Genomic DNA, 22,835 nt, shown 5'->3' on the forward strand with positions numbered 1-22,835 from the left:
TTAAACATGCCATCTGTCAAAGCATGCCTTGACACACCAGCCTTTGAGCCCTTGTGTGGTGCTCCACCGACTCCTTGTGCAACAGTAGCTCATCCATATGAAATAGACTGGAAGGAAAAGCCTTGCCTTGGGGCTGTGCTGATTTTCACAGTTTGAAAAAGAAAACCGGCTCGATGTGGGCTCTTGCACAACAAGAGAAGTTAGGTGCACAGCTGCCAAAGTATTAAATCTCTATATCAAAGTTAGAGTACATTGCGGGGGCATTGCTAGGGATGAGGAAGGAATTATGGCTGGCTGTTTGGAGAGACCACTGCTTGCAGGACAGAAGGTTGCCCTTGGTTCTAACCCTCCTGTAGGAAGAGGCAGCAGAACCATAGCTAGGTGATCTTTCGCCCCTGGCAGAACCATCCAGATTGCGCCCCCTAGGGAATGTGGCACAGAAAAAAAATAGGGAAAAACAGGGCCCCTGCATAACATATACTGTAAGGTAAAGGGACCCCTGACCATTAGGTCCAGTCGTGGCCGACTCTGGAGTTGTGGTGCTCATCTCGCTTTATTGGTGGAGGGAGCCGGCATACAGCTTCTGGGTCATGTGGCCAGCATGACTAAGCCGCTTCTGCCGAACCAGAGCAGCGCACGGAAACGCCGTTTGCCTTCCCGCCAGAGAAGTACCTATTTATCTACTTGCACTTTGAGGTGCTTTCGAACTGCTAGGTTGGCAAGAGCAGGGACCGAGCAATGGGAGCTCACCCCGTTGTGGGGATTCGAACCACCGACCTTGTGATTGGCAAGCCCTAGGCTCTGTGGTTTAACCCACAGAGCCACCCGCGTCCCACCATACACTGGGAAGACCCTCTATTTAAAACCTTTTTCATATGAGGAAATAATTGATATTTTTATTTATGGACATATTGGAAATATTTTCAGCAGATATTGCGCCCCCTCCTTGCCTGTGCCTCTGGAGGGGGGGTCTTCCTCGCCCACCCGGCCCTGAGAGGCAGGATTTCCTCTTTGGAAATATAGGGGAAGGAACTGCAGCTTGTGGGGTTTGTAGAGCACATACTGCATGCAGAAAACCACAGTTTCAATGTCTGGCAGCTGCAGCTGAAGGAATCAGGTGACATTTATTGGGAAAGAGCTCTCCAGAGTTCCTGCAAACCCAAGTAAGCAACCCTGGGGTAATTGATAGACGCTGCTCAGCCTGCTTCTTGTGATTCTCGTTGCTTCTCTGCGCATTGAAATCTCGGTAGAAACCTTCTCAGTAACCTCTGCGGCATAAATTTGCCCCTGGCACCTCAAGATGGGACTGTTAACAAGTTCCAGGTCACATCACATGACATTGGGCAATAAAGCTCTGTTGAATCACCTGATCCAGTGACATTTCTATGTCCTAGTAACGCAGCCCAGTAAACAGAGATACAGTTTCTACTGAAGATAAGGAGTGTGTGACGTTTGCTTTGGGGAAAACACAAAGAGATGGGAAGGGGATGGGGGAAGGGTGAGGGTTCCTTGGACAGCGCAGCAGAACTGTAGCTCCTCCAGGTTTCAAATAGCACCTGTTCTCTTCAATTGTTCTCTGTTGCTGCACCATCAAGAGCATGCAGTTTATAAGCCAAGCCGCTGTGGGTTAAACCACAGAGCCTAGGACTTGCTAAGCAGAAGGTCGGTGGTTCGAATCCCCACAACGGGGGGAGCTCCCGTTGCTCGGTCCCTGCTCCTGCCAACCTAGCAGTTTGAAAGCACAACAAAGTGCAAGCAGATAAATAGGTACCGCTCTGGCGGGAAGGTAAACAGCATTTCCGTGCGCTGCTCTGGTTCGCCAGAAGCGGCTTAGTCATGCTGGCCACATGACCCGGAAGCTGTATGCCGGCTCCCTTGGCCAATAAAGCGAGATGAGCGCCGCAACCCCAGAGTCGGTCACGATTGGACCTAATGGTCAGGGTCCCTTTACCTTTACCTTTAAACAGTTTATTACTGGACACTTCCAGAAATACCTCTGCTTTCTGGGCATTTTCTGAGGAGCTGTCTGAAAACAGTGCCTTTCTGGATTAGCCAGAATCTATTCCTCACACCTGTGGTGTTAGGAATTTCCCTGTGCATACACATAGACCTGGTCAGTTCCCCACACCTGTAGTGTTAGGTATTTTCTGTTCTGTATTTGATCAGATAATTTGATTCCTCCTGTGATTGCCTAAACGAAGGGCTGGAAATAACCCTAAACACTTTATACAGTGGTACCTTGGTTTATGAATTTAATCCGTTCCGGAAGTCTGTTCTTAAACCAAGGCTTTCTTTCCCATAGCAGCAGAGGACCCAATTTACAAATGGAACATACTCAACAGGAAGTGAAACATGTTCTGCTTCCAAGGCAAATTTCACAAACCAAAACACCTACTTCCGGATTTGCAGCATTCTTAATCCAAGTTAATTCATAAACTAAGCTGTTCTTAAACCAAGGTACCACTGTACTGTGATTTGCAGATCAGGCTCTTTCTAGTAAGGAAGCCATCTTAAGTCTGTTACTAACAAGAATAACAGAGCCTTGATTTGAAAGACCAATGGGTTTATTGGGACATAAACTTTTGTGGAATTGAAGCCCATGTAAATATATTGGACTCTGGCTCCTAAGAACAGAGGTGCACATCTAGTTGTGTCCAAGGGTCAGGGATCGCTGCTATAAATCCACAATTCCGCCTTCCAGCAGAACAGTTGAGCCACAACCAAATTATATAAAGTCGTACCTTGGAAGTCGAACGGAATCCGTTCCGGAATTCCGCTCAACTTCCAAAATGTCTGGAAACCAAAGTGTGGCTTCTGCAGGAAGCTCCTGCAGCCAATCGGAAGCCCCATCGGACGTTCAGCTTCCAAAAATAGTTCACAAACCAGAACAGTCACTTCCGGGTTTGTAGCGTTTGGGAGCCAAAACGTTTGAGCCAAAACGTTTTTCCTGACCGCTAGAAATCCAGCTCGGCCCTCCTTCCCTACCAGGAATGTCTTCTGAGATTTACATTTCATTCCTTTTTTCTTCTTCAGCCTTAAGGACTAGAAGAAGCTGGGCAGGGTGCGGGTGAGGAGCTGGATTTTACACAGAGTATACCTGCTTCTGAATTTACACCTTACAGTTACGGAGCTTCAAGGCATCCTGCTGACCACATTGTGTTCCACAGTGTCATTTTAATATGCACATGGCTGCATCAACACAAGTTTGAATCCCATGCTTCACTGGAAGCCAGTACTAAAAGTGCTGATCCCATGCAGTTCAGAGCTTCACTAGCTTAATGCAGAAGTGGACAACCTGTGGCCTTTTCGATATTGTTGGACCCCAACTCCGGTCAGCCCCAGCCAGAATGGCCAGTACTCCGGAATGGTGGGAGTTGAAGTCCACAAAATCTGCACAGCCACAGGTTGCGCATCTCTGCCTTAAAGAGCGTGGCCGAATATCTAGTTGCGCCATAGATTATGAAATTGGTAGCTTTATTTACAGTTCCCTTCCTATTGATCCCTAGCAGAGCATTCGCCTTTTTCACAGCTGCCACACACTGGGTCAATATATTCACTACTACGACCCCGAGGTCTTGTTCCTGGTGAGTCGCTGTACACTTCAGACCCCATGAGCGCATATGTGAAATTAAGATTATTCAGTTGTTGCACAAACAAGCAAGATCTTCAGTATTAGGTGACTGATCTCTGCTATGCTGTACGTTAGTAAAGGACCAAGTCGTTTTCTTTGGGTATTTGTTTGTATTACTTTGAGGCAGTCAAGAATGAAATTTAATATAAAACTCCAGCTCTGGCCAGGAGATTCTGCAATAGAGGCAGCTGTCTAAAGATGACTCTGAACAGGATCTTGTTACAAATACAAGAAGGAATGTGATATCTTTCTGCAGCAGAGCATTATTTTGTTGTACTTCCCGCTCCCCCCTTCTCCGTTTAGACAAGTATTTAAAATAGTTTACGACCCAAGCATTAAGCATGGGGTAATGAAACAGATCGCTATGTAAATAAGTACAACTTGTGCATGAAGCTGTAAAATTGTAGATAGAACTGCAATGTGGTTACCCTGACACAATTATTCTGTGTGTGTGTGTGTGTGTACGTGTACATGGGCACACATTTTGCAGGTGGTTAACTGAAATCCTTGGGAGCAACACTGCAGTCAAGGCTGTGTTGAAACCTTCAGTTCTGTCACTTTATTGGCTGAACCCAACTTCCATTTCAGAGCAATTCTTCACTGCCTTTGTAGTATAAAGTAATAAAGTGTAATGGAAAAGCAATGCAAACTATGGATGATGGGAGTTGTAGTCCCAAAAAAATCTGGAGGGCTGAGTTTGCCTATGCCTACCCCCTGGTAATGTTAATCTACGGCAGGCATAGTCAAACTCGGCCCTCCAGATGTTTTGGGACTACAACTCCCATCATCCCTAGCTAACAGGACCAGTGGTCAGGGATGATGGGAGTTGCAGTCCCAATACATCTGGAGGGCTGAGTTTGCCTATGCCTGATCTGAAGGGTGTGGTGGTCTAAGAAAAGGACATTAGATTGAGATCTACTGATCAGTAATCCGCCCCCCCCCACCCCCCGATAGATGATCAACCACAGATTGGGAAAGATTTCTGACTCCCAATTGTTCAACGTTTAGCAGCAACAAACAAAATCTTCCTGCCCCACAACCGTCTGGGAAACAATTGCTGGAAATCCTTATCTGCAGTCTCCCAGATGTAGATTTGTACTGTGAACCTCCATTTTGCATTTGGCTCACCTGTCTACAACCTTGCTTTTGCTCCTTACTCGCGTTGGCCCGCAGGGTGTGAGCTTGGCAGGATGTTTAAGACAACCATGCTAGGCTAGATTCAGAGAGGCAATTCAACCCCACAACAGACTTGTGAATGGTGAGGACCATTCTTAAATTGCCTTGTGGCCAAGTGAGACAGACCTCTATAGAAAAATGGTTTGGAAACTGCAGCCTTAAAGCCGTTCTACAAGTGCAGTTCAGCTTGTAGTACAGAGATCTCTGTCAGAATCACTTTAGGCTGAAAATGGAAATAGTATGTTTTTAGTGTTTCCCATAGGGAATAAACTCCCTGCGATTAGAAAAAAGTAGCACAGAGGGTAGAAGACTACACCAGAACATTTCTTCCTCGCATCCAAGTTCCGTTTGGGCATTGATCATTTATTATCTTCATATCCTTTGCAGTGTATAGAACTTTTCACATTCCCACATTGCTCTCCTTAGCCATCCTTGTCCTGCTGAAGCTCCTCTCCCGACACAGTATTATTTGCAGGCCTTGCAAAATATGTCTGACAATAGACAGATGCCTGTAACCTGAGTGTGTCCCTGCCTGAGGACATCTCATGACACAAGCAGGAAGCGATGACATCAGGTGAGCAGGAGAAGGCTAAAGAAAGGGCACTGATGTTGCACCCAGGTCACGAGGTTTGTTATGCAACTGCCACTTAATTATGGGTGTAATTGCCTCCACGTTCCATTTTTCATCAAGACAGCCTATAAAAGTGTCACTGAGCTTGTCCTGAAAGTGACCGTTCCTGGTACATTTCCTGAACGTGCAAGGGTGTGTACAGGACAGGAAGTTTGCTCTACGGTTCATCTTGTTTATATAAAAGAGCATTTAAATAAAATTCTTTCAGATGTGTAGGACAAGGTTGGTGCCAACATCTAGCAGACTGAAACAGATTTGGAGCAGACTTAATTTCCTATAGAAATCTGTTTGGTCCCTTAGGGTCCAATGTACAGTGGTGCCCCGCAAGACGAATGCCTCGCAAGACGGAAAACCCGCTAGACGAAAGGGTTTTCCATTTTGGAGGTGCTTCGCAAAACGAATTTCCCTGTGGGCTTGCTTCGCAAGACGAAAATGTCTTGCGAGTTCCTGCGGGGTTTTTCCCCTCCCCCCCCCTTTTCCTAAGCCCTAAACCGCTTATCAGCTGATCCGCTAAAAGCCGCTAAACCGCTAATAGCACTAATCCGCTAAGCCTCACGGAACGGATTAATTTCGTCTTGCGAGGCACCACTGTACCAACTTAAAAACTGTGTACATGTTGCGTCCGCTTCAGGTTATGTGTTTTCGTGTTGTGTCCCGTGGCAACCCAGAAGCACCAGAATGGGTTACTTCTGGGTTTCGCTGCTCACGCATGCGAGAAGCGATAAATCGTGTTGCATGTTCGCAGACGCAGCGCTTTGGCTTGCGTCAGTTCCTTGTTATGGACAGGCCTCCGGAACGGATCCCGTCCGTAACATGAGGTTCTACTGTATATTGCAGTAGCTGCCCAGAAGCCATTTCTCTTCTTCCCATTCTACCCCAATAACATTTACTTACCAACTAAGTGTTAGCTTGTCCTACATTCGAGTAGGACCCTGGAAGAGACACATGCCTGACTGGCATGTTCTCTCCCTCCTGGTCGTTCATTCGGGAGCTTCACAAGCTTTCTTCTGCCCGAACATCACAGCAACCGATGCCAACAGACATTGGCACACTCAGGGATCCGCAGTTCGGGTAACAGAACTCAGCATTTTGGCTAATCTACTTTATTTACATATAAACCCACACAGAGCACTGCAACATGGCTCCCTCTCTCTCTAGCATCAGACAGCAAAGAGCGAGAACAAAGGACAATAGTCCCACTTCACGGAACACAGTAACACAAACATCCTGTCTCCGTCACTTCCCACTCTGTGGAGTCAAAACATACACCATCATGTGATAGACAACAATCCCATGACTGTAATCACGGAGCAGGAATTCTAACACTAAGTTTCTGAGATAATATATAGGAGCATCTTTGGGTGTCTTCCTGGATTGGTGAGACTTGCCTAATGGCAGTACAAAATTGAGCCTTCTGCCTTGTGGCCCAGTCTTGTGGAAAGCTCTTCCAACAGATTCAGCCAGTTTCTTCAGTACTTTACCCAGTAATTTACCCAGACTCTCTTTTCCCCCCCGACCCTCAATGTGTATATATTAGGACCCACCTTATTTCTATGATTGCAAGTTGTTTTAAACTGCTTTTAGTACTGTGTTTTAATGCTATGAGGGATGGATAAATGTCAGCAGAAGCAACAACTTCTAAACATTTGGTGGGAAGCTTCCTTGAATTGGAGGGTGATCTTCTGAAGTGTGGAGCCTCTTGCACTCAGTGGAGGCCCCATTGGAGTGAACCCTGCAGTGGCTCCCTGTCTGTGGAATGCTCTCCCTAGGGAAGTTCGCCTGGCCCCTTCATTACACACCTTTAGGCGCCAGGCAAAAACATTCCTTTTTAACCAGGCCTTTGGTTGATCTGTTTGGCATCCTATACCCTTTTAAAATGTGGCTCTTTTCTGGGAGTGGGGTGTTATTGGGTTGTTGTTGTTGTTCTGATTATAGAATCATAGAATCATAGAGTTGGAAGAGACCACAAGGGCCATCGAGTCCAACCCCCTGCCAAGCAGGAAACACCATCAGAGCACTCCTGACATATGGTTGTCAAGCCTCTGCTTAAAGACCTCCAAAGAAGGAGACTCCACCACACTCCTTGGCAGCAAATTCCACTGTCGAACAGCTCTTACTGTCAGGAAGTTCTTCCTAATGTTTAGGTGGAATCTTCTTTCTTGTAGTTTGGAACCATTGCTCCGTGTCCGCTTCTCTGGAGCAGCAGAAAACAACCTTTCTCTCTCCTCTATGTGACATCCTTTTATATATGTTGTGATCTTTTCTGTGAACCACCCTGAGACCTCCGGGTATAGGGCGGTATATAAACTCAATAATTAATAATAATAATAATATCAAACTGGCAGAAGGAAGCATAGGGGAAGGTAGCCTCTCTGGGTGTTCTAAGGTGGGGAATTCCCAGAGAGCAGTTGACGTCGGTCATTACAAGGCTGCTGCTGCTCACTGCCTTTGATGATCTCACCCACATAAGTGACTGGACCACAAACCAGAGCCTCACATGATATTCTTAAGGTGTGGGAGAAGGAGGAGATGTTTCCTCAAGTATTCAAAACCCAAATTTTAGGGAAGGGATCTGTTCTTCCTGGTGTTGCTGGACTGCAACTCCCACCAGCAATATAGCAGCAGCGGTCCACAAATTTCTGGACGGCTGCCTGGAGAGATGGTCGAATTTGTCCATTTTGGTTTCTCTGGGTTTCCTCCTTTTTCCCAATCTTAAATTCGGTTCTTCACATTTCCACATCAACTTGCATTTTTTTTTTTTTTAAAAAAGAAACCTGTTTGAAAATTCACTGGCATTTTAGAGTGACTCTCTCCTTCACATAGGCAGGTTTGTGTGCAATTTTGCCTACTAGACACATTTTGGCAAAAGCCATTTCCCCAAACGTAATACATTTTTGTATGTTAAATTTCACTTATGTGTGCAATTTGATGCACACTTTCCCCCCAGCATATGCATTTTTGCACACGTTTTGTTGTTGTTTAGTCATGTCCGACTCTTCGTGACCCCATGGACCAGAGCACGCCAGGCACTTCTGTCTTCCACTGCCTCCCGCAGCTTGGTCAAGCTCATGCTGGTAGCTTCGAGAACACTGTCCAAACATCTCGTCCTCTGTCGTCCCCTTCTCCTTGTGCCCTCCATCTTTCCCAACATCAGGGTCTTTTCCAGGGAGTCTTCTCTTCTCATGAGGTGGCCAAAGTATTGGGGCCTCAGCTTCAGGATGTGTCCTTCCAGTGAGCACTCAGGGCTGATTTCCTTCAGAATGGATAGGTTTGATCTTCTTGCAGTCCATGGGACTCTCAAGAGTCTCCTCCAGCACCATAATTCAAAAGCATCAATTCTTCGGTGATCAGCCTTCTTTATGGTCCAGCTCTCACTTTCATACATCAGTACTGGGGAAACCATAGCTTTAACTATACGGACCTTTGTTGGCAAGGTGATGTCTCTACTTTTTAAGATGCTGTCTAGGTTTGTCATTGCTTTATACACACTGCAAAATTCAGAGAACTGTGAATCTTAGAAACTGGTTCTGCAGTGCTTCTCGTATTGTTTCAGAAAATGTGAATTAGGTAGAGCCAGCTTTCAATGTGAACTGGATCAAATTTCTCTTCCATCCCTAGCGCAGGTTCCCCAACCCTGCTTTTAGAAACTAGATCTCTTTGAACCGGACCCAAAAGTTAATAGGCTGCTGAGGCAATCTTGTATCATATATTGACTTAACTGTTGGTGTTTGTACTCCAGACTCCTCTTAATGGAGCTGGGGAAGAGATTAGTCAGATTGCAGAAGAGATTAAACCTTTTCCCTTCATTTTCTGGTCTCATCCCCAGTTACTGCCGAAAAGAGGACTACAATAAGGAGAATATTTTGAATAGCATGAACTGTGACGTTGCTGTGAAGAAGAGAAAGAAGGACCAGCTGAACAACAAGACAAAGATTCAGTGTAAGGCTGGGGAGATTTTTTTTATTTTAATAACAATAAACAGCTGTGTTTGGAGAGGGTGTGGGAGAAAACCCAAATTTCTCGCTCAGTGAATTGACCTCTGACCCTGGATAGGCTTTGCACTTTTGCTTTGACCCTTAGCCGGAGAACTTGGATCGGTTGCAATGTAGAATCTTATGCCTGGGATCTTTTCTCTGTGTTTATCACTTGTATTTGGTGTGGGGGGGGGGAGCAATCTGTTTCCAACTTCTTCTCCCCCCAGCCCACTTGGCAGGTACATAACCCCACAGCTTGAACCAGTCCCCTTCCCCACTGTTCTTTAAACATGCACGCCCCAACTACAAGATGGTGTCTAAAACCAGATGGGGGAGAGGGAATAAAACCATTCACTTGAACCCTTTCAAAGTGGGGGACTCCCTTTCTAATCAGACTGCCCAGAGCAGCCTTTCTCAACCTATGGGTCCCCAGATGTTGTTGAACTACAACTCCCATCACCCCTAGCTAGCAAGGCCGGAGCTCAGGGATGATGGGAGTTGTAGTCCAACAACATCTGGGGACCCGCAGGTTGAGAACCGCTGGCTTGGAGTCTTATTTAATGGCTCTTATCCAGTTGCAGTGCTGTGCAAGGATCCCCACTTGCGCAATGGGACTTTCCCCCCACTCTCCTTGCCCCCACATCCTCCCCAAATCTCTCAGGGGTTGGGGGAATTCCAGAAAATACATTGGGGATGTATTTGAGGAGAAGAGAGGAGATGGCCCCTTGTGGAAGCGGGAATCCTTGTGCTGGCGGTATGATTATTTAGTGCTGTGTTGGATATGTGCCAGTGTTTCTGCAATTCCTGAGAGAGCTAAATAACTTCCAGCTTTGAGCTTGGCTTAGGGAGGGTTGACTCACCATAGAGGTCAAAGCTTTTGCGCCTACAGCCCAGAGTGGGTTCCCAACACACCATGCCGAAAGAAAAAGTGCTTCCAAAGACCCATGGTCTGCCTTTGAGGAATCCCAAAGCCCTGCCACCTCTCCTGTTCATCATTATTATTATTATTATTATTATTATTATTATTATTATTATTATTTTGTTCTTGTTAAAATGTAAGCACCAATGGGAATTCTGCAGCTAAGGTGTTGCCACAGGGAATGCCCTCTTCTAGGCCACTCCTCCTCTCCAAATTTTGAGGGCAGGGGAACTATCAAGAAGGCCCTCTCTGCCAATCTAAACACGCCAGAGGGTCTGTGTGGAAGGATGTGGTGGTCTTTCAGATATGCTTCCGATTTGATCCGTTTATTAAACTCATTCGTCCATGAGACCTGATGTAACCCAGGGTGGTGGTGATCGTTGGCAACCAATGACAGACTGAAGCAAATTGAGGCGAGGGTCATAATTTGCATGGCTTTAAATCAAGAAAATGTGGTTTCATTTCAACAGATTTTCACCAAGAAAAGTGGATTTATGTGCACAAAGGAAGCACGAAAGAGGTGAGTATCCCTTATTACGTGAAACATAGTAGCCTTGCTCAAAATTGTTATTTAAAACTGCCTGAAATAGCCCACTTTGCTTCCATTTACCATAACCAAAATGTCTTAGGGCTGAGTCAACAATCATTCTTGGCATGTTCTGGGTCATTTCTCAACAAAGTAAAGGTAGAAGCGAATGTGGCCCATTGCATCGTATTTCGACTTTTGGCTTGGCATATCTAGAGAACTGTCCACTGCAAGGAGATCGCAACTTTACCAGTTCAGCCCAGAAACGCACTATTCTCTTGGTGCCTCTGGATTGTCTTTTTATATCCTATTTGCTAAAATTATAGATAATCTGTTTAAGGGTTCATCTGCACTCCTGCTTGACCCATGCAAGGGGTTTCCTCCTTGTCCTGCTCCTTTCCCAGCGAAAACCCGCTATTGAGCTCTATATCGGAGCAATCGTCAGTCCAGAGAAACCCCAAATTGCTGTTTGCTCCAATTGAGCACTAAAGAGTGGTTTTCCCAGGAAGGGAGCAGAGGAACAAGAAGAAGTGTGGATATGCCTTAAGTTAATGGATACTAGAGGCTGATGCGATGGCACCATAGCTCAGTTGAAGAGCCGCATGATCTGCTTGCAGAAGGCCATGGGATCAAATCCTGCAGTCTCCAATTACATGAATATGTAGAAGGTTATGCAAAAGATCATTCAGTATCTGAGATCCTGGAGGGCCATTTCCAGTCGGAATGAAAGATACTGGGCTAAGAGGACAAATAATGTCACCCGCTATAAGGTAGCTTCTATTTCTGGTTTGACTCAGAGAGAAGATAAGTTTATATCCAATTCTCCAGATGTGGAGCTTGAAAGAATATCTCTGCCCTAGGAATTCTTGGACCATATTAAGGTGTTGGGAGGCGGGCACAAGCGCTTGGTCAATCTCTGGTGAGGCCAAGCAAGGAATCCAATTCCTTTGGAATCCAAACTCGGCCTGTAGTGTTAGTTTTAAGAGCATGCCGCTACTGCCTCTGTTCCAGAACCTGAGTACAAATGAATCACTTGTGGTATTCCTCTCTTTCCCCACCCTCCCTCCTCTCAGCGACATGGCTATTGCACTCTTGGAGAAGCGTTCAATAGGCTGGATTTCTCAAGTGCCATCTTGGACTCGAGGAGATTCAACTACGTTGTCCGGGTGAGTGTTCACCAACGGCTTGCACCGCTGAATTGTTAAATCTAACTGCGGCTTTCAGGTAATCCAGGGGCGAGACAGAAAAAAACCTGTGTCTGCATAGCATAGCCTTTTAAATTGTGCTTTTCTTTTTAAGAGTAGTCTCTTTGATTTTTGTGGACACCATCCTCGATTTAAGATCACCAGTGTGCTCTTCAGACAAACTTCGCATGTGTTGAGTCTTAACTGAATTGCCACAGGCTACAATTAAAAAAGGGATGCGGGTGGCGCTGTGGGTTAAACCACAGAGCCTAGGACTTGCCGATCAGAAGGTTGGCGGTTCGAATCCCCGCAACGGGGTGAGCTTCCGTTGCTCGGTCCCTGCTCCTGCCAACCTAGCAGTTCGAAAGCACATCAAAGTGCAAGTGTGAGCCAGTGTGGTGTAGTGGTTCAGAGCGGTGGACTCGTAATCTGGGGAACCGGGTTCGCGTCTCCGCTCCTCCACATGCAGCTGCTGGGTGGCCTTGGGCCAGTCACACTTCTCTGAAGTCTCTCAGCCCCACTCACCTCACAGAGTGTTTGTTGTGGGGGAGGAAGGGAAAGGAGAATGTTAGCCGCTTTGAGACTCCTGAAGGGGAGTGAAAGGCGGGATATCAAATCCAAACTCTTCTTCTTCTTCTTCTTCTTCAAGTAGATAAATAGGTACCGCTCCAGTGGAAAGGTAAACAGCATTTCCATGCGCTGCTCTAGTTCGCCAGAAGCGGCTTAGTCATGCTGGCCAATGACCCAGAAGCTCGGCCAATAAAGCGCGATGAGCGCCGCAACCCCAGAGTCGTCCGTGACTGGACCTAATGGTCAGGGGTCCCTTTACCTTACAATTAAAAAAAAATCCATTGCCACTTAACTACATCCTTTATAACCCCTCCACTGCTTTTTTACCCATTTGTAGTATGTACCCAGAGTCGTCCGCAACAGGACCTAATGGTCAGGGGTCCCTTTACCTTTACCTTTAGTATGTACCTAGTAGCTGAGGGTCAAACTCCATGCATCTCATGAAGTGGGTTCTAGTTAACAAAAGCTTTTGCCCGTAAGAAACTGTGTTAGTCCTTAAGGTCCACAAGACTCTCTCTTGCCTTTTGCTGCAATTTAACATGGCTACCCCCTGGAATTTTCAAAAAATATTCCTTTCTTTTTGTGTGTTGCGTGAACACAACAAAGTTGCTTGCAGTGGAGAACTGCACAATATATACCAAGCAGGCAATTTGCTCCCCCCTTGTCTGACTGGAAACTTGCCATGATCCATCTTGGTGTCACTCTGACTCCTAACTCTTCAGTTCAACTACTGCCCTTTTTCACTGACATGTGATCTTTTTAAAAATTGAGTTGGCAGAACAACAGGAAGGGCATGGCGTTTTAGGAAACAGCTTGCCCGCCACCTGCTTTTCAGATCAGAATTGAGCAGAGAAGATTGGCTTTGGTGTAATAAGGGAATACACCAGCCTTTCCCAATCTAGTGCCCTCTGGATGTGTTGGACTGCAACTCCTATCAGCCAGCAGAGCAATAATCCTGCCTTACATCTGTCTCTGCTAATTTATTTATTTATTTATTTATTTATTTATTTATTTATTTATTTATTTATTTATTTACATACCCTGCCCATCTGGCTGAGTTTCCTCAGCCACTCTGGGCGGGCGGCTTCCAACCGAATATTAAAAACAATACAGCATCAGACATTAAAAACTCCTAAACAACCTTCAGTTGTCTTTTAAAAGTAAAATAGTTGTTTATCTCCTTGACATCTATCTGGTGGGGGAGCGTTCCACAGGGCAGGCGCCACTACCGAGAAGGCCCTCTGCCTGCTTCCCTGTAACCTCACTTCTCACAGCAAGGGAACCGCTAGAAGGCCCTTGGTGCTGGACCTCAGTGTCCGGGCAGAACGGTGGGGGTGGAGACGCTCCTTCAGGTATACAGGACCGAGGCCGTTTAGGGCTTTAAAGGTCAGCACCAACTCTCTCTCTCTCTCTCTCTCACACACACACACACACACACACACACACACACACTACTTCCACTGCGGTTTGAAAAGGTACCGTCCAGAAATTCAGTTTCTTAATTCTCCAGAAGATTAATTTCTCTGTACAGTGGCACCTTGGTTCTTGAACTTAATCTGTTCCAGGAGTCCATTCAACTCCCGAAACTGTTCGAAAACCAAGGTGCGGCTTCCGATTAGCTGCAGGAGCTTCCTGCACACAAGTGGAAGCCGCGTCCGAAGTTTGGCTTCCGAAAAACGTTCGCAAACTGGAACACTTACTTTCGGTTTTGTGGTGTTCGGGAGCCAAGCCGTTTGAGTACCAAGGTGCCACTGTTTTCAAATGTATAGGCCTTCAAAGAGCCCTCAAAATGGCTTAGAAAACAATTTTTAAAAAATATTAAAACAGCAGCAGTCATAAGAAACAGAATAATATAGCAATAGATAAAAATTAAGCTGCAGGGGAAAGTTCAAACAACATTAAAAAATAAAATTGAGGACAAGATTAGCGGCATGTAACGTGTGGGATGGATCTTCGTTTAGGCCATTTCCGAAGTCCTTTATTTTTCTCCGCACTAAGATTAATACATGTAGAAATTGCACCATTTAAGAATTCATAAAAGCGTGTGTTTCTCCAGCCAATCCTCTAACTTCCTGGAGCCTCGGATACTGAGTGGTACCTAGAAGCTGAAAACTCTCTAATTCAAACTGGCTGTCGGTTTGGCAGGGAGAAAACGAAACCTTCCATCCAAGGACCGCAACTCAAACAAGAACACTGTGTTAAAAATGAATTGATCCTATCAGCCAAGTCCCTGGTGAATAATAGCTCACGTCATAGAGACCACATTAATGGCTGAGCAGGGTGTGTGTGTGTGTGTGTGTGTGTGTGTGTGTGTGTGTGTCTGGAAAACCTCTGCTATGCCTGCAGTCATTCACTTGCAAGTCAGAAGCAGCAGCAAATGACTGCTATTTTGTGACTAGTGACCCTCCTTTGGCTCAAGCCGTGTCTATGGGACTACCGGGCTGTCTTTAGCTGTTGGGCCAGAGGGGGCAGGGGGGGAGGCATAGTTTTAAAAGGAGCAAAGTTCTGGCACTTTTCCGGTGCTTCTGGTGCAATTTGAATAAGGAGTATGATTTGGAGGAATGCAAATGGTTGCAAATAGTTGATGGTTTTATCTTTCTGCAAACCACTTTGAAGTTTCTCTCTCTCTTTTTAAACAATCAAGTAATGTATAAATTTTATGAAATAAATACATTCCCCACCCACCCCACAACTAAAAGCTGCTTCTATATATCTATATCTGTATCTGTTTCTATATCTGCATACTTAGAATTCATGTTTGTTGAGCAGGGCAATAGAGAACAGTCCATGCAAGATTTTACCACTTAAAACATGTGTCCGTCAAGTTGCATGCTTAAAAGCATTCTTACACAATTTCCCTGTGCATTACTAGCAAACATATATTTTAAAAGGCCATATTGCAGGTGTTAATATTGTGCAGCTGGATGCATGAAAACTGACTCCTTTTGGAATAAAACTTTGTCCAGACCCATTAGATATTACTCAAAGCTTTACTTGCAGAACTTTCTTCAAAAGAGAACAAAAGCAATCAAAGATATTTGCAAATAATTCCATCAGACACATGCCTTCCAAGGCATAGGTTTAGCATCTTCCTAGGAATAAAATAACGTATAATCAGAGCTGAGAAACATAGCTCTCTTTCACACAGGTGTCATTAGCCTGCATTCCAGCCCCAAGGCTGTTGAGCTCCTGGAGTGATTCATTTGCACCTCCTTCTTTCCCCCTCGGAGCCCGGGAACAAAAGACAAAGACCATCTCCCCAAGATGGTGATTTGCAATTCAATACCTCTCATGTGATCTAAGGTTAAACACTCACGTGTTAGCTAGCAGAGAACAACAGTAGTTAATTATCAAACCATCTAGGAGCTCAGAGAGCTTAATGGAAAATCCACATGTTGAAGCCTTCAGTAATACACACAGTCATGATCCATTTTAGTGTGAATTGAACAGTTATACTTAATAGGCCGGACTAAAAGATGAAAGCCTGTTTGGCGAGTTAATCACACCTCCATAGGTGCCTCTCCTGTTTTGAGTCCTAGAAATAAAGCCAGTTAGTTAGAATGGAGACCACTTTATTTGAACCTGAGCCCGAGTGTATCCTTTTCTTTCCTTCTTCCCCCTGCCCTGCAAACTGTCCCATTTCAGACAGCTTTGCTTGCTGTCTGGGGTGTTATGTACAGGCAGATGACAGTGACAGATTCCTTACTCCAGAAGAATCTGCCGTGTGATGCACTCTTAAGCAATGTTCTGCAAGCACTCAGTCGCCCGCACTGCAAAAGCAGGAGAAAGAATGTGTGTCTTAATTTACGAGGGGAAATCCAACGGAACTTATTCCAGAGGTGTTGTGTTACAGGGAGAAGGTCCTAGCTCACTTTTTGTTTACACGCAGGCTAACACCATTCGCTGGAGGCTCCAGCCACATATCCCGGGATCCTGTGGGCCAAACTGTCTTCTACAGTTTTAGGACAACAGGGGCAGAGAGCCTTTTCCATAACAAGTCTCACATTCCCATTTGGACAATTTTCTGGGCACCATGTACCAGTGGGGCCAGAGGCAAAAGAAGACAATGTATGGGGTCTTTATCTAGCAGAACACAATATTTGCTGAAATGATCATACAGGATATAAAAAGGTAAAGGGACCCCTAACCATTAGGTCCAGTTGTGGCCGACTCTGGGGTTGCGGCACTCATCTCGCTTTATTGGCCGAGGGAGCCGGCATACAGCTTCCGGGTCCTGTGGCCAGCATGGCTAAGCCGCTTCTGGCGAACCAGAGCAGCGCACGGAAATGCCGTTTTCCTTCCCGCTGGAGCGGTACCTATCTATATACTTGCACTGTCTGCTTTCGAACTGCTAGTTTGGCAGGAGCAGGGACCGAGCAACGGGAGCTCACCCCGTCGTGGGGATTCGAACCGCCGACCTTCTGATCGGCAAGTCCTAGGCTCTGTGGTTTAACCCACAGCGCCACCCGCGTCCCCATACAGGATATAAGATGGGGGGAAAATGTTGTTCTCATAGAATCGAAGAATTATAGTTGGAAGGGACCACGAAGGTCATCTAGTACACCCCCCCTGCATTGCAGGAATCATTTGCCCAGTGTGGAGCTCGAATTCACAACCCTGTGATTAAGAGACTCATGCCAAGAGACCATGACTCATGGATTTTGTTTAAGGTACCCCTTTATACTCTCTTGGGATTTGGTGAACTTGGAAGTCTTAGTGTCTTAAGAAAGTATACTTTTTATAAAAGAAAAAACCTATAAAATTTACTAATAAAATATCATTGAGTAGCAGCAGAAAGAACATTAAACGGTCCCAGCAAATTTAGAGATCTTTGTGTGATATGCAAAAGTAATTGAGGAGGCTCTCCTTCAAAGGCAGGCTGCCATGGCTAAAAAAAGCTCTTTCTTGTTTTACTGCTCACCTAATTTCTGATAGCTGCGTACCTGGAAAAGGACCTCAGGTGGTGATCTTGGGGCTTATCTACACCTACCTTTTACACTAATCTTTCTAGGCACAGGTCTGGGCTTTAAATATCCTTGTCTGATCACCACCGCTTTGCCCCCCCCCCCTTTTTGCTCCGGAGCTTTCCCCACAAAAACCTGCTCTTTAAAGCTGAATCGGAGCAAACAGCAATTAGGTTTTTCCACGACTTGACATTTCCTCCCGATTCAGCTGTAAAGAGGGGATTTTCACAGGGGAAGCTCTGGAGCAAAAACAAAAAAAAGAGTGGGCACTTGGGACGAGGAGCCTGGACTAGGCCTGGAAAGAGCGGAGAAAATGTAAGTGTGAATAAGCTCTTAGAAACCCAGGCATGTTTGTGTGGGGTCAGGATTTCCTGGTACCAAGCCATATAGGACATTTCCCCACCCCCACAATCTTAAGGTCTAAAAGCTTAATTAAAAAACCACCACCACAACACCACCATTCTTGGAGCAGCTTCAAATGCCAAGCAGGCCATGTACCACAGTTCCCCAGGACTTTTTGTTGATTTCATAAAACGTATACACTGCCGGATTGTTAAAAATCCTTAGTTTACAAAAAAAGGTCAAGCAATAAAATTAACGGCTAAGCAAAATGAACAACAATTTAATACATTCAAAAAGTAAAAATGGCAATAGACTTAAGAAACAGATTAAGACTCTCATCAGCTTTCTAAACATCCAGGTAGTCTTGTGTATACAGTGGTACCTTGGGTTAATAACTTAATTCGTTCTGGAGGTCCGTTCTTAACCTGAAACTGTTCTTAACCTGAGGTACCACTTTAACTAATGGGGCCTCCTGCTGCTGCCGTGCCACCGGATTTCTGCTCTCATCCTGAGGCAAAGTTCTTAACCCGAGGTACTATTTATGGGTTAGCGGAGTCTGTAACCTGAATTGTCTGTAACCTGAAGCGTCTGTAACCCGAGGTACCACTGTACAAAAATGTTTTTAGGCAGTGCATACAAATGAAGGCGACTGCCTGAGATCAGTAGGCAGAGAGTTCTAAAGTGTAGCTGGCACATCAGGTCCTTATAGATGCAGAACAGGTGTTGTGTGGCACCTGTAATAGTGCTGATTCCTCTGATCAAGGAATTTGATTGGGCATGCATGGGGTGAGGCAGTCTGGCAGGTAAACAGGCCCCAAGTTGTGAAGGGCTGTACCACATGAAAGTGTGATTTCGTGTTTGAAAGCATCTCAATGTCATGCGCTTGTGTATCACTCCGCTTGTCGTGTCTGTGTGTGCGATTAGTTAGCACATCAGGAGCTATTTGAAAAACGCACACCTGTGTGCGTATTCATGTTTTTGTTTTTTTTTAACTTCCCCTGAAATGGTGAGTCATAGAAATGAAGGTGATTAGCCGGGGTTAGACGGCTTAGCAAATTAGCCAGGGCTCCTTCCCCACCCCGGTCTCCCTTGGTTTTTCTACCAGTCATGTGGCCACATGCAAGGTATTAATAGAACACTCACGTAGGAGAGCCATCTGTTGGCGTTCAAAGTTGGCCGGGGAGATAAACAGACGGGTGGATCAGTCACCCTCGGCCACTTCCCCGCCTTGAGCTGATAGTCACACGGTGGTGACAGCGCTGTGTAAGAGGAGAGAGCAGCTGAAGCGATCTCCTTCTCCTGTTCTTCGCCTCCACGCCCCCCCCTTTTCCTCCTTGTCCCATGTGTTCTGGCTTTATAGAAAGGCGTTGATAAGTGCAAACAAATTCTTATCATTCTTCCCACTGGGCAAAGCACTTTTCAACCCATGACTTGATGTGTTTTATCATTATAACATGGTCAGAATTTCCTGGCCGGGTTCATGACAAGTCCAAACTGCCTGGTGTTGTTGTTGTTGTTGTTGTTCCAACTACGGATAGAAGGTGACAATTCATGAACAGGACATGGGGTTTGGTGGGGCGTGAAGGTATATTGCATCTGTACATGCAGGTTCCTTTTAGCTCTTGCAGCAGAGATCTTGCCTTTTTGACACTGGCTCAAATCCTGAGATACGTTAACATGGGGAGGTTCAAGGAAGGAAACTTACCTGTTCTGTTTTTCACTGCAACTACCTGTGCCTGCAATAGCATCTCTAGAGGGTTAGAAGAGAGGGGAAATCCCTTCTCACTAGGGATAAGTGAATCAGTCAAGTACATTTTCTCATCGTAGGTTCATATCTCCACACTTCCAAACCAGTTTGCGAGTTTTGTTTTTTTCCCTTTAAAAGGTCCTTGTGGAAATTCACCAGCATTTTTTGTGCCTTACACAGCTCAGGATCTCAATACCTTAAGGACTGCCTCTCTCTATACAAACTGACCCAGACCCTGCTTTTCTCATCCGAGGCCCCTCCCTGAGGGGTTCAGAGGGTGGCAACATGAGAATGGGGCTTTTCTGTGGTGGCTCCCCATCAGAGGAATGCTCTCCCCAGAGAGGCTTGCCTGGTGCCATCGTTACATGTATTTAGGTGCCAGGCAAAAACATTTCTCTCTACCTAGGCCTTTAGCCACTGAATAACCTATGCCCAGGTTGAAGGTGTTGGGAGGGGCTGTTATTTTGATTATTCAAAGTGTTGGTGCTGACCTTTAAAGCCCTAAATGGCCTCGGTCCTGTATACCTGAAGGAGCGTCTCCACCTCCATCGTTCTGCCCGGGCACTGAGGTCCAGCTCCAAGGGCCTTCTGGTGGTTCCCTCACTACGAGAAGCCAAGTTACAGGGAGCCAGGCAGAGGGCCTTCTCGGTAGTGGCACCCACCCTGTGGAACACTCTCCCATCAGATGTCAAAGAGAAAAATAACTACCAAACTTTTAGAAGACATCTGAAGGCAGCCCTGTTTAGGGAAGCTTTTAATGTTTAAAGGTTATTGTATTTTAGTGTTCTGTTGGAAGCCGCCCAGAGTGGCTGAGGAAACCCAGCCAGATGGGTGGGGTATAAATAAATTATTTTTATTTTATTTTATTTTATTTTATTTTATTTTATTTTATTTTATTTTATTTTATTTTATTTATCATATTGCTGTCCATTACTATTCCTTGTTTTATGTTTTTGTTATGTTCCATAAAATGTTTTTAATGTTGTACAACACCCTATGATATTTTATTAAAAGGTGGTGTATAAATGTTGTTGTTGTTAACGTTGTGGATTTCTCCCAATGGGCACACTTTTTAATGCAGTTTGGGCCAATACACACATTATTGCACACTCCCTGTGTCACAAGACAAATGAGAGGACCTATCGCCATCTATGTTGTGCAGACCTGAATGGCGACGGCAGACACCAGCAACGTATCTGCATCTGATCCGTGCTGGCAATGTGTGCATGCCCTACTGAATCAGGACCAATATCTTCCATTGCCTTGGAAGCCTGACCCTTGGTCCTCCAACTGAGTTTACATATTATCTCACCGCATTTGCTCATAACAATCCAGTGCTACACTTGTCACTCCCTCGACATCCTGTTGCATTTCCTACTGTGAAATTCAGATTGCAAGCTCCCAGGGGGGCAGGGACCCTGGTGTGCATGAAGTTATGCTTAGTGCTATAGCAAATATGAAAGGATGTTTTGGAAACGAGTGTGTCCCCCAAGTTTTTTTTAATGTAGCTGCCCTTGGTGGCTGCAGCTGAACCTCAAAATATAGTTGCTTGCTGTAGCAAAAGCAATTGCCCACATCGCTCTTTGTGGTTAAGATGCTCCCATGTTCAGCAAAGCAGCTTAGATGACCACAATCTATTTTTCTCCTCTGCTGTCAGTTTTAATGACTTGGCTTAGTAATTAAGCCAACGAGAAGAGGCAGAAAGATTGCTATCGCTTAAGCTGCTGCATCTGTCTTTCCTTTCTGGCTCTCTTGTCTATCTATCCATTCCCTCCCTCCCTTCTCCAAAAAGAGAGAGAGAGAGAGAGAGAGAGAGAGAGAGAGAGAGAGAGAGAGACGGGGGGGGGGGGAGGGAGAGAGAGAGTGTGTGTTAAGCAACAAACAAGCATCTGAACTGTTTTACTGTGCATCACATGACCAGGAAGCTAAGATTAGAAAAGTGCCTTTGTGCTCTTTAAGGCTGAATGTCTTTATTTTTATCCACAGCTGTTGGAGCTGATAGCAAAGTCTCAGCTAACGTCACTGAGCGGAATTGCCCAGAAAAACTTTATGAACATCTTGGAAAAAGTAGTGCAGAAAGGTAAAGGCAAAAGGCGGGAAGGTGAAAACCTAAGGTTACCAACTTCGCAAGCAATAGGCTGTGGGTTCCTCCAGATAAGCTGTTTGTTGAACATTTGATTATTTCACATAGAGGTCATTCAATGATGAATATTCGTCCTGGTTTGTTCGTGCGATGGCTATGTCTTCCCTTATTCATCCCACACTTCTCAGCGCATTTCCGCAGAGCCAGAGTGTTGGATGATGACCTGGGAGACCATGGCAGTGTTAGAAATTAGCTGGGAGCCAGGCGTGTTTTGCAACTGGCACCGGTCCAGTTTGCGACCATGTAGAGATCTCGGGATGCTTAGTTGGCGACTGGGGAAAGCAAAATGTCAGAGAAGCATCTGAAATATTTTCCTTGAAGCTTGGGTTTGTTTTGTCTGGTTTTGTTTGAAGTTTTAATGTGGGTTAAAACCACAGAGCCTAGGACTTGCCAATCAGAAGGTTGGCGGTTTGAATCCCCGCGACAGGGTGAGCTCCCGTTGCTCCATCCCAGCTCCTGCCCACCTAGCAGTTCGAAAGCACATCAAAGTGCAAGTAGATAAATAGGTACCGCTCCGGCGGGAAGGTAAATGGCTGCTCTGGTTCGCCAGAAGTGCCTTTGTCATGCTGGCCATATGACCCGGAAGCTTCCTTGGCCAATCTAGCAAGATGAGTGCCGCAACCCCAGAGTCATCCGCGACTGGACCTAACAGTCAGGGGTCGCTTTACCTTTTAACAGCTCTCAGTACCATTAAACCACAGTTCCCAGGATTCTCTGGGGGAAGCCATGACGGTTTAAAGTGCTGTGCTAGTGCTTTAAATGTATAGACCAGATGGGGCCCTTATTTAGTGCTGGTACCTGCACTACAGGCTCGCTTAGGATGTTCAAGGCCAGAAGTGTGGGGTGCACAACTCGTGTTTTTCGTGGACAAGGGAGTTTAGGAGGAATGGCTTTGGAATAGCCATTCCCTGCTGTCTGAGGTGGAGCCACATCTGGCTGGAGTCAAAGGACAATAAGCCAGGGGCCAGCAAGGCTTGCTGGGTATCGGCCGGATCACTCCCTCTGTGGGCCGGACCAGTGCAGCGTGA

The 22,835-nt window shown here is 45.7% G+C and overlaps 1 protein-coding gene across 1 annotated transcript in view; it reads left to right on the top strand.

Moving 5' to 3' along the window:
• The window catches only part of FBXO32 (F-box protein 32), a 32,445-nt gene that overhangs the window by 4,532 nt on the left and 5,078 nt on the right, over nucleotides 1-22,835 (top strand). Inside the window, exons 2-5 of the mRNA XM_081874579.1 lie at nucleotides 9,265-9,377; nucleotides 10,802-10,851; nucleotides 11,931-12,023; nucleotides 21,651-21,744. Of these exons, the coding sequence (XP_081730705.1) occupies nucleotides 9,265-9,377; nucleotides 10,802-10,851; nucleotides 11,931-12,023; nucleotides 21,651-21,744 (350 nt within the window). The remainder of the gene's footprint in view (nucleotides 1-9,264; nucleotides 9,378-10,801; nucleotides 10,852-11,930; nucleotides 12,024-21,650; nucleotides 21,745-22,835) is intronic.

Source organism: Podarcis erhardii (assembly GCF_964252035.2).
Source record: "Podarcis erhardii genome assembly, chromosome: 8".
Classification (NCBI taxonomy): domain Eukaryota; kingdom Metazoa; phylum Chordata; class Lepidosauria; order Squamata; family Lacertidae; genus Podarcis; species Podarcis erhardii.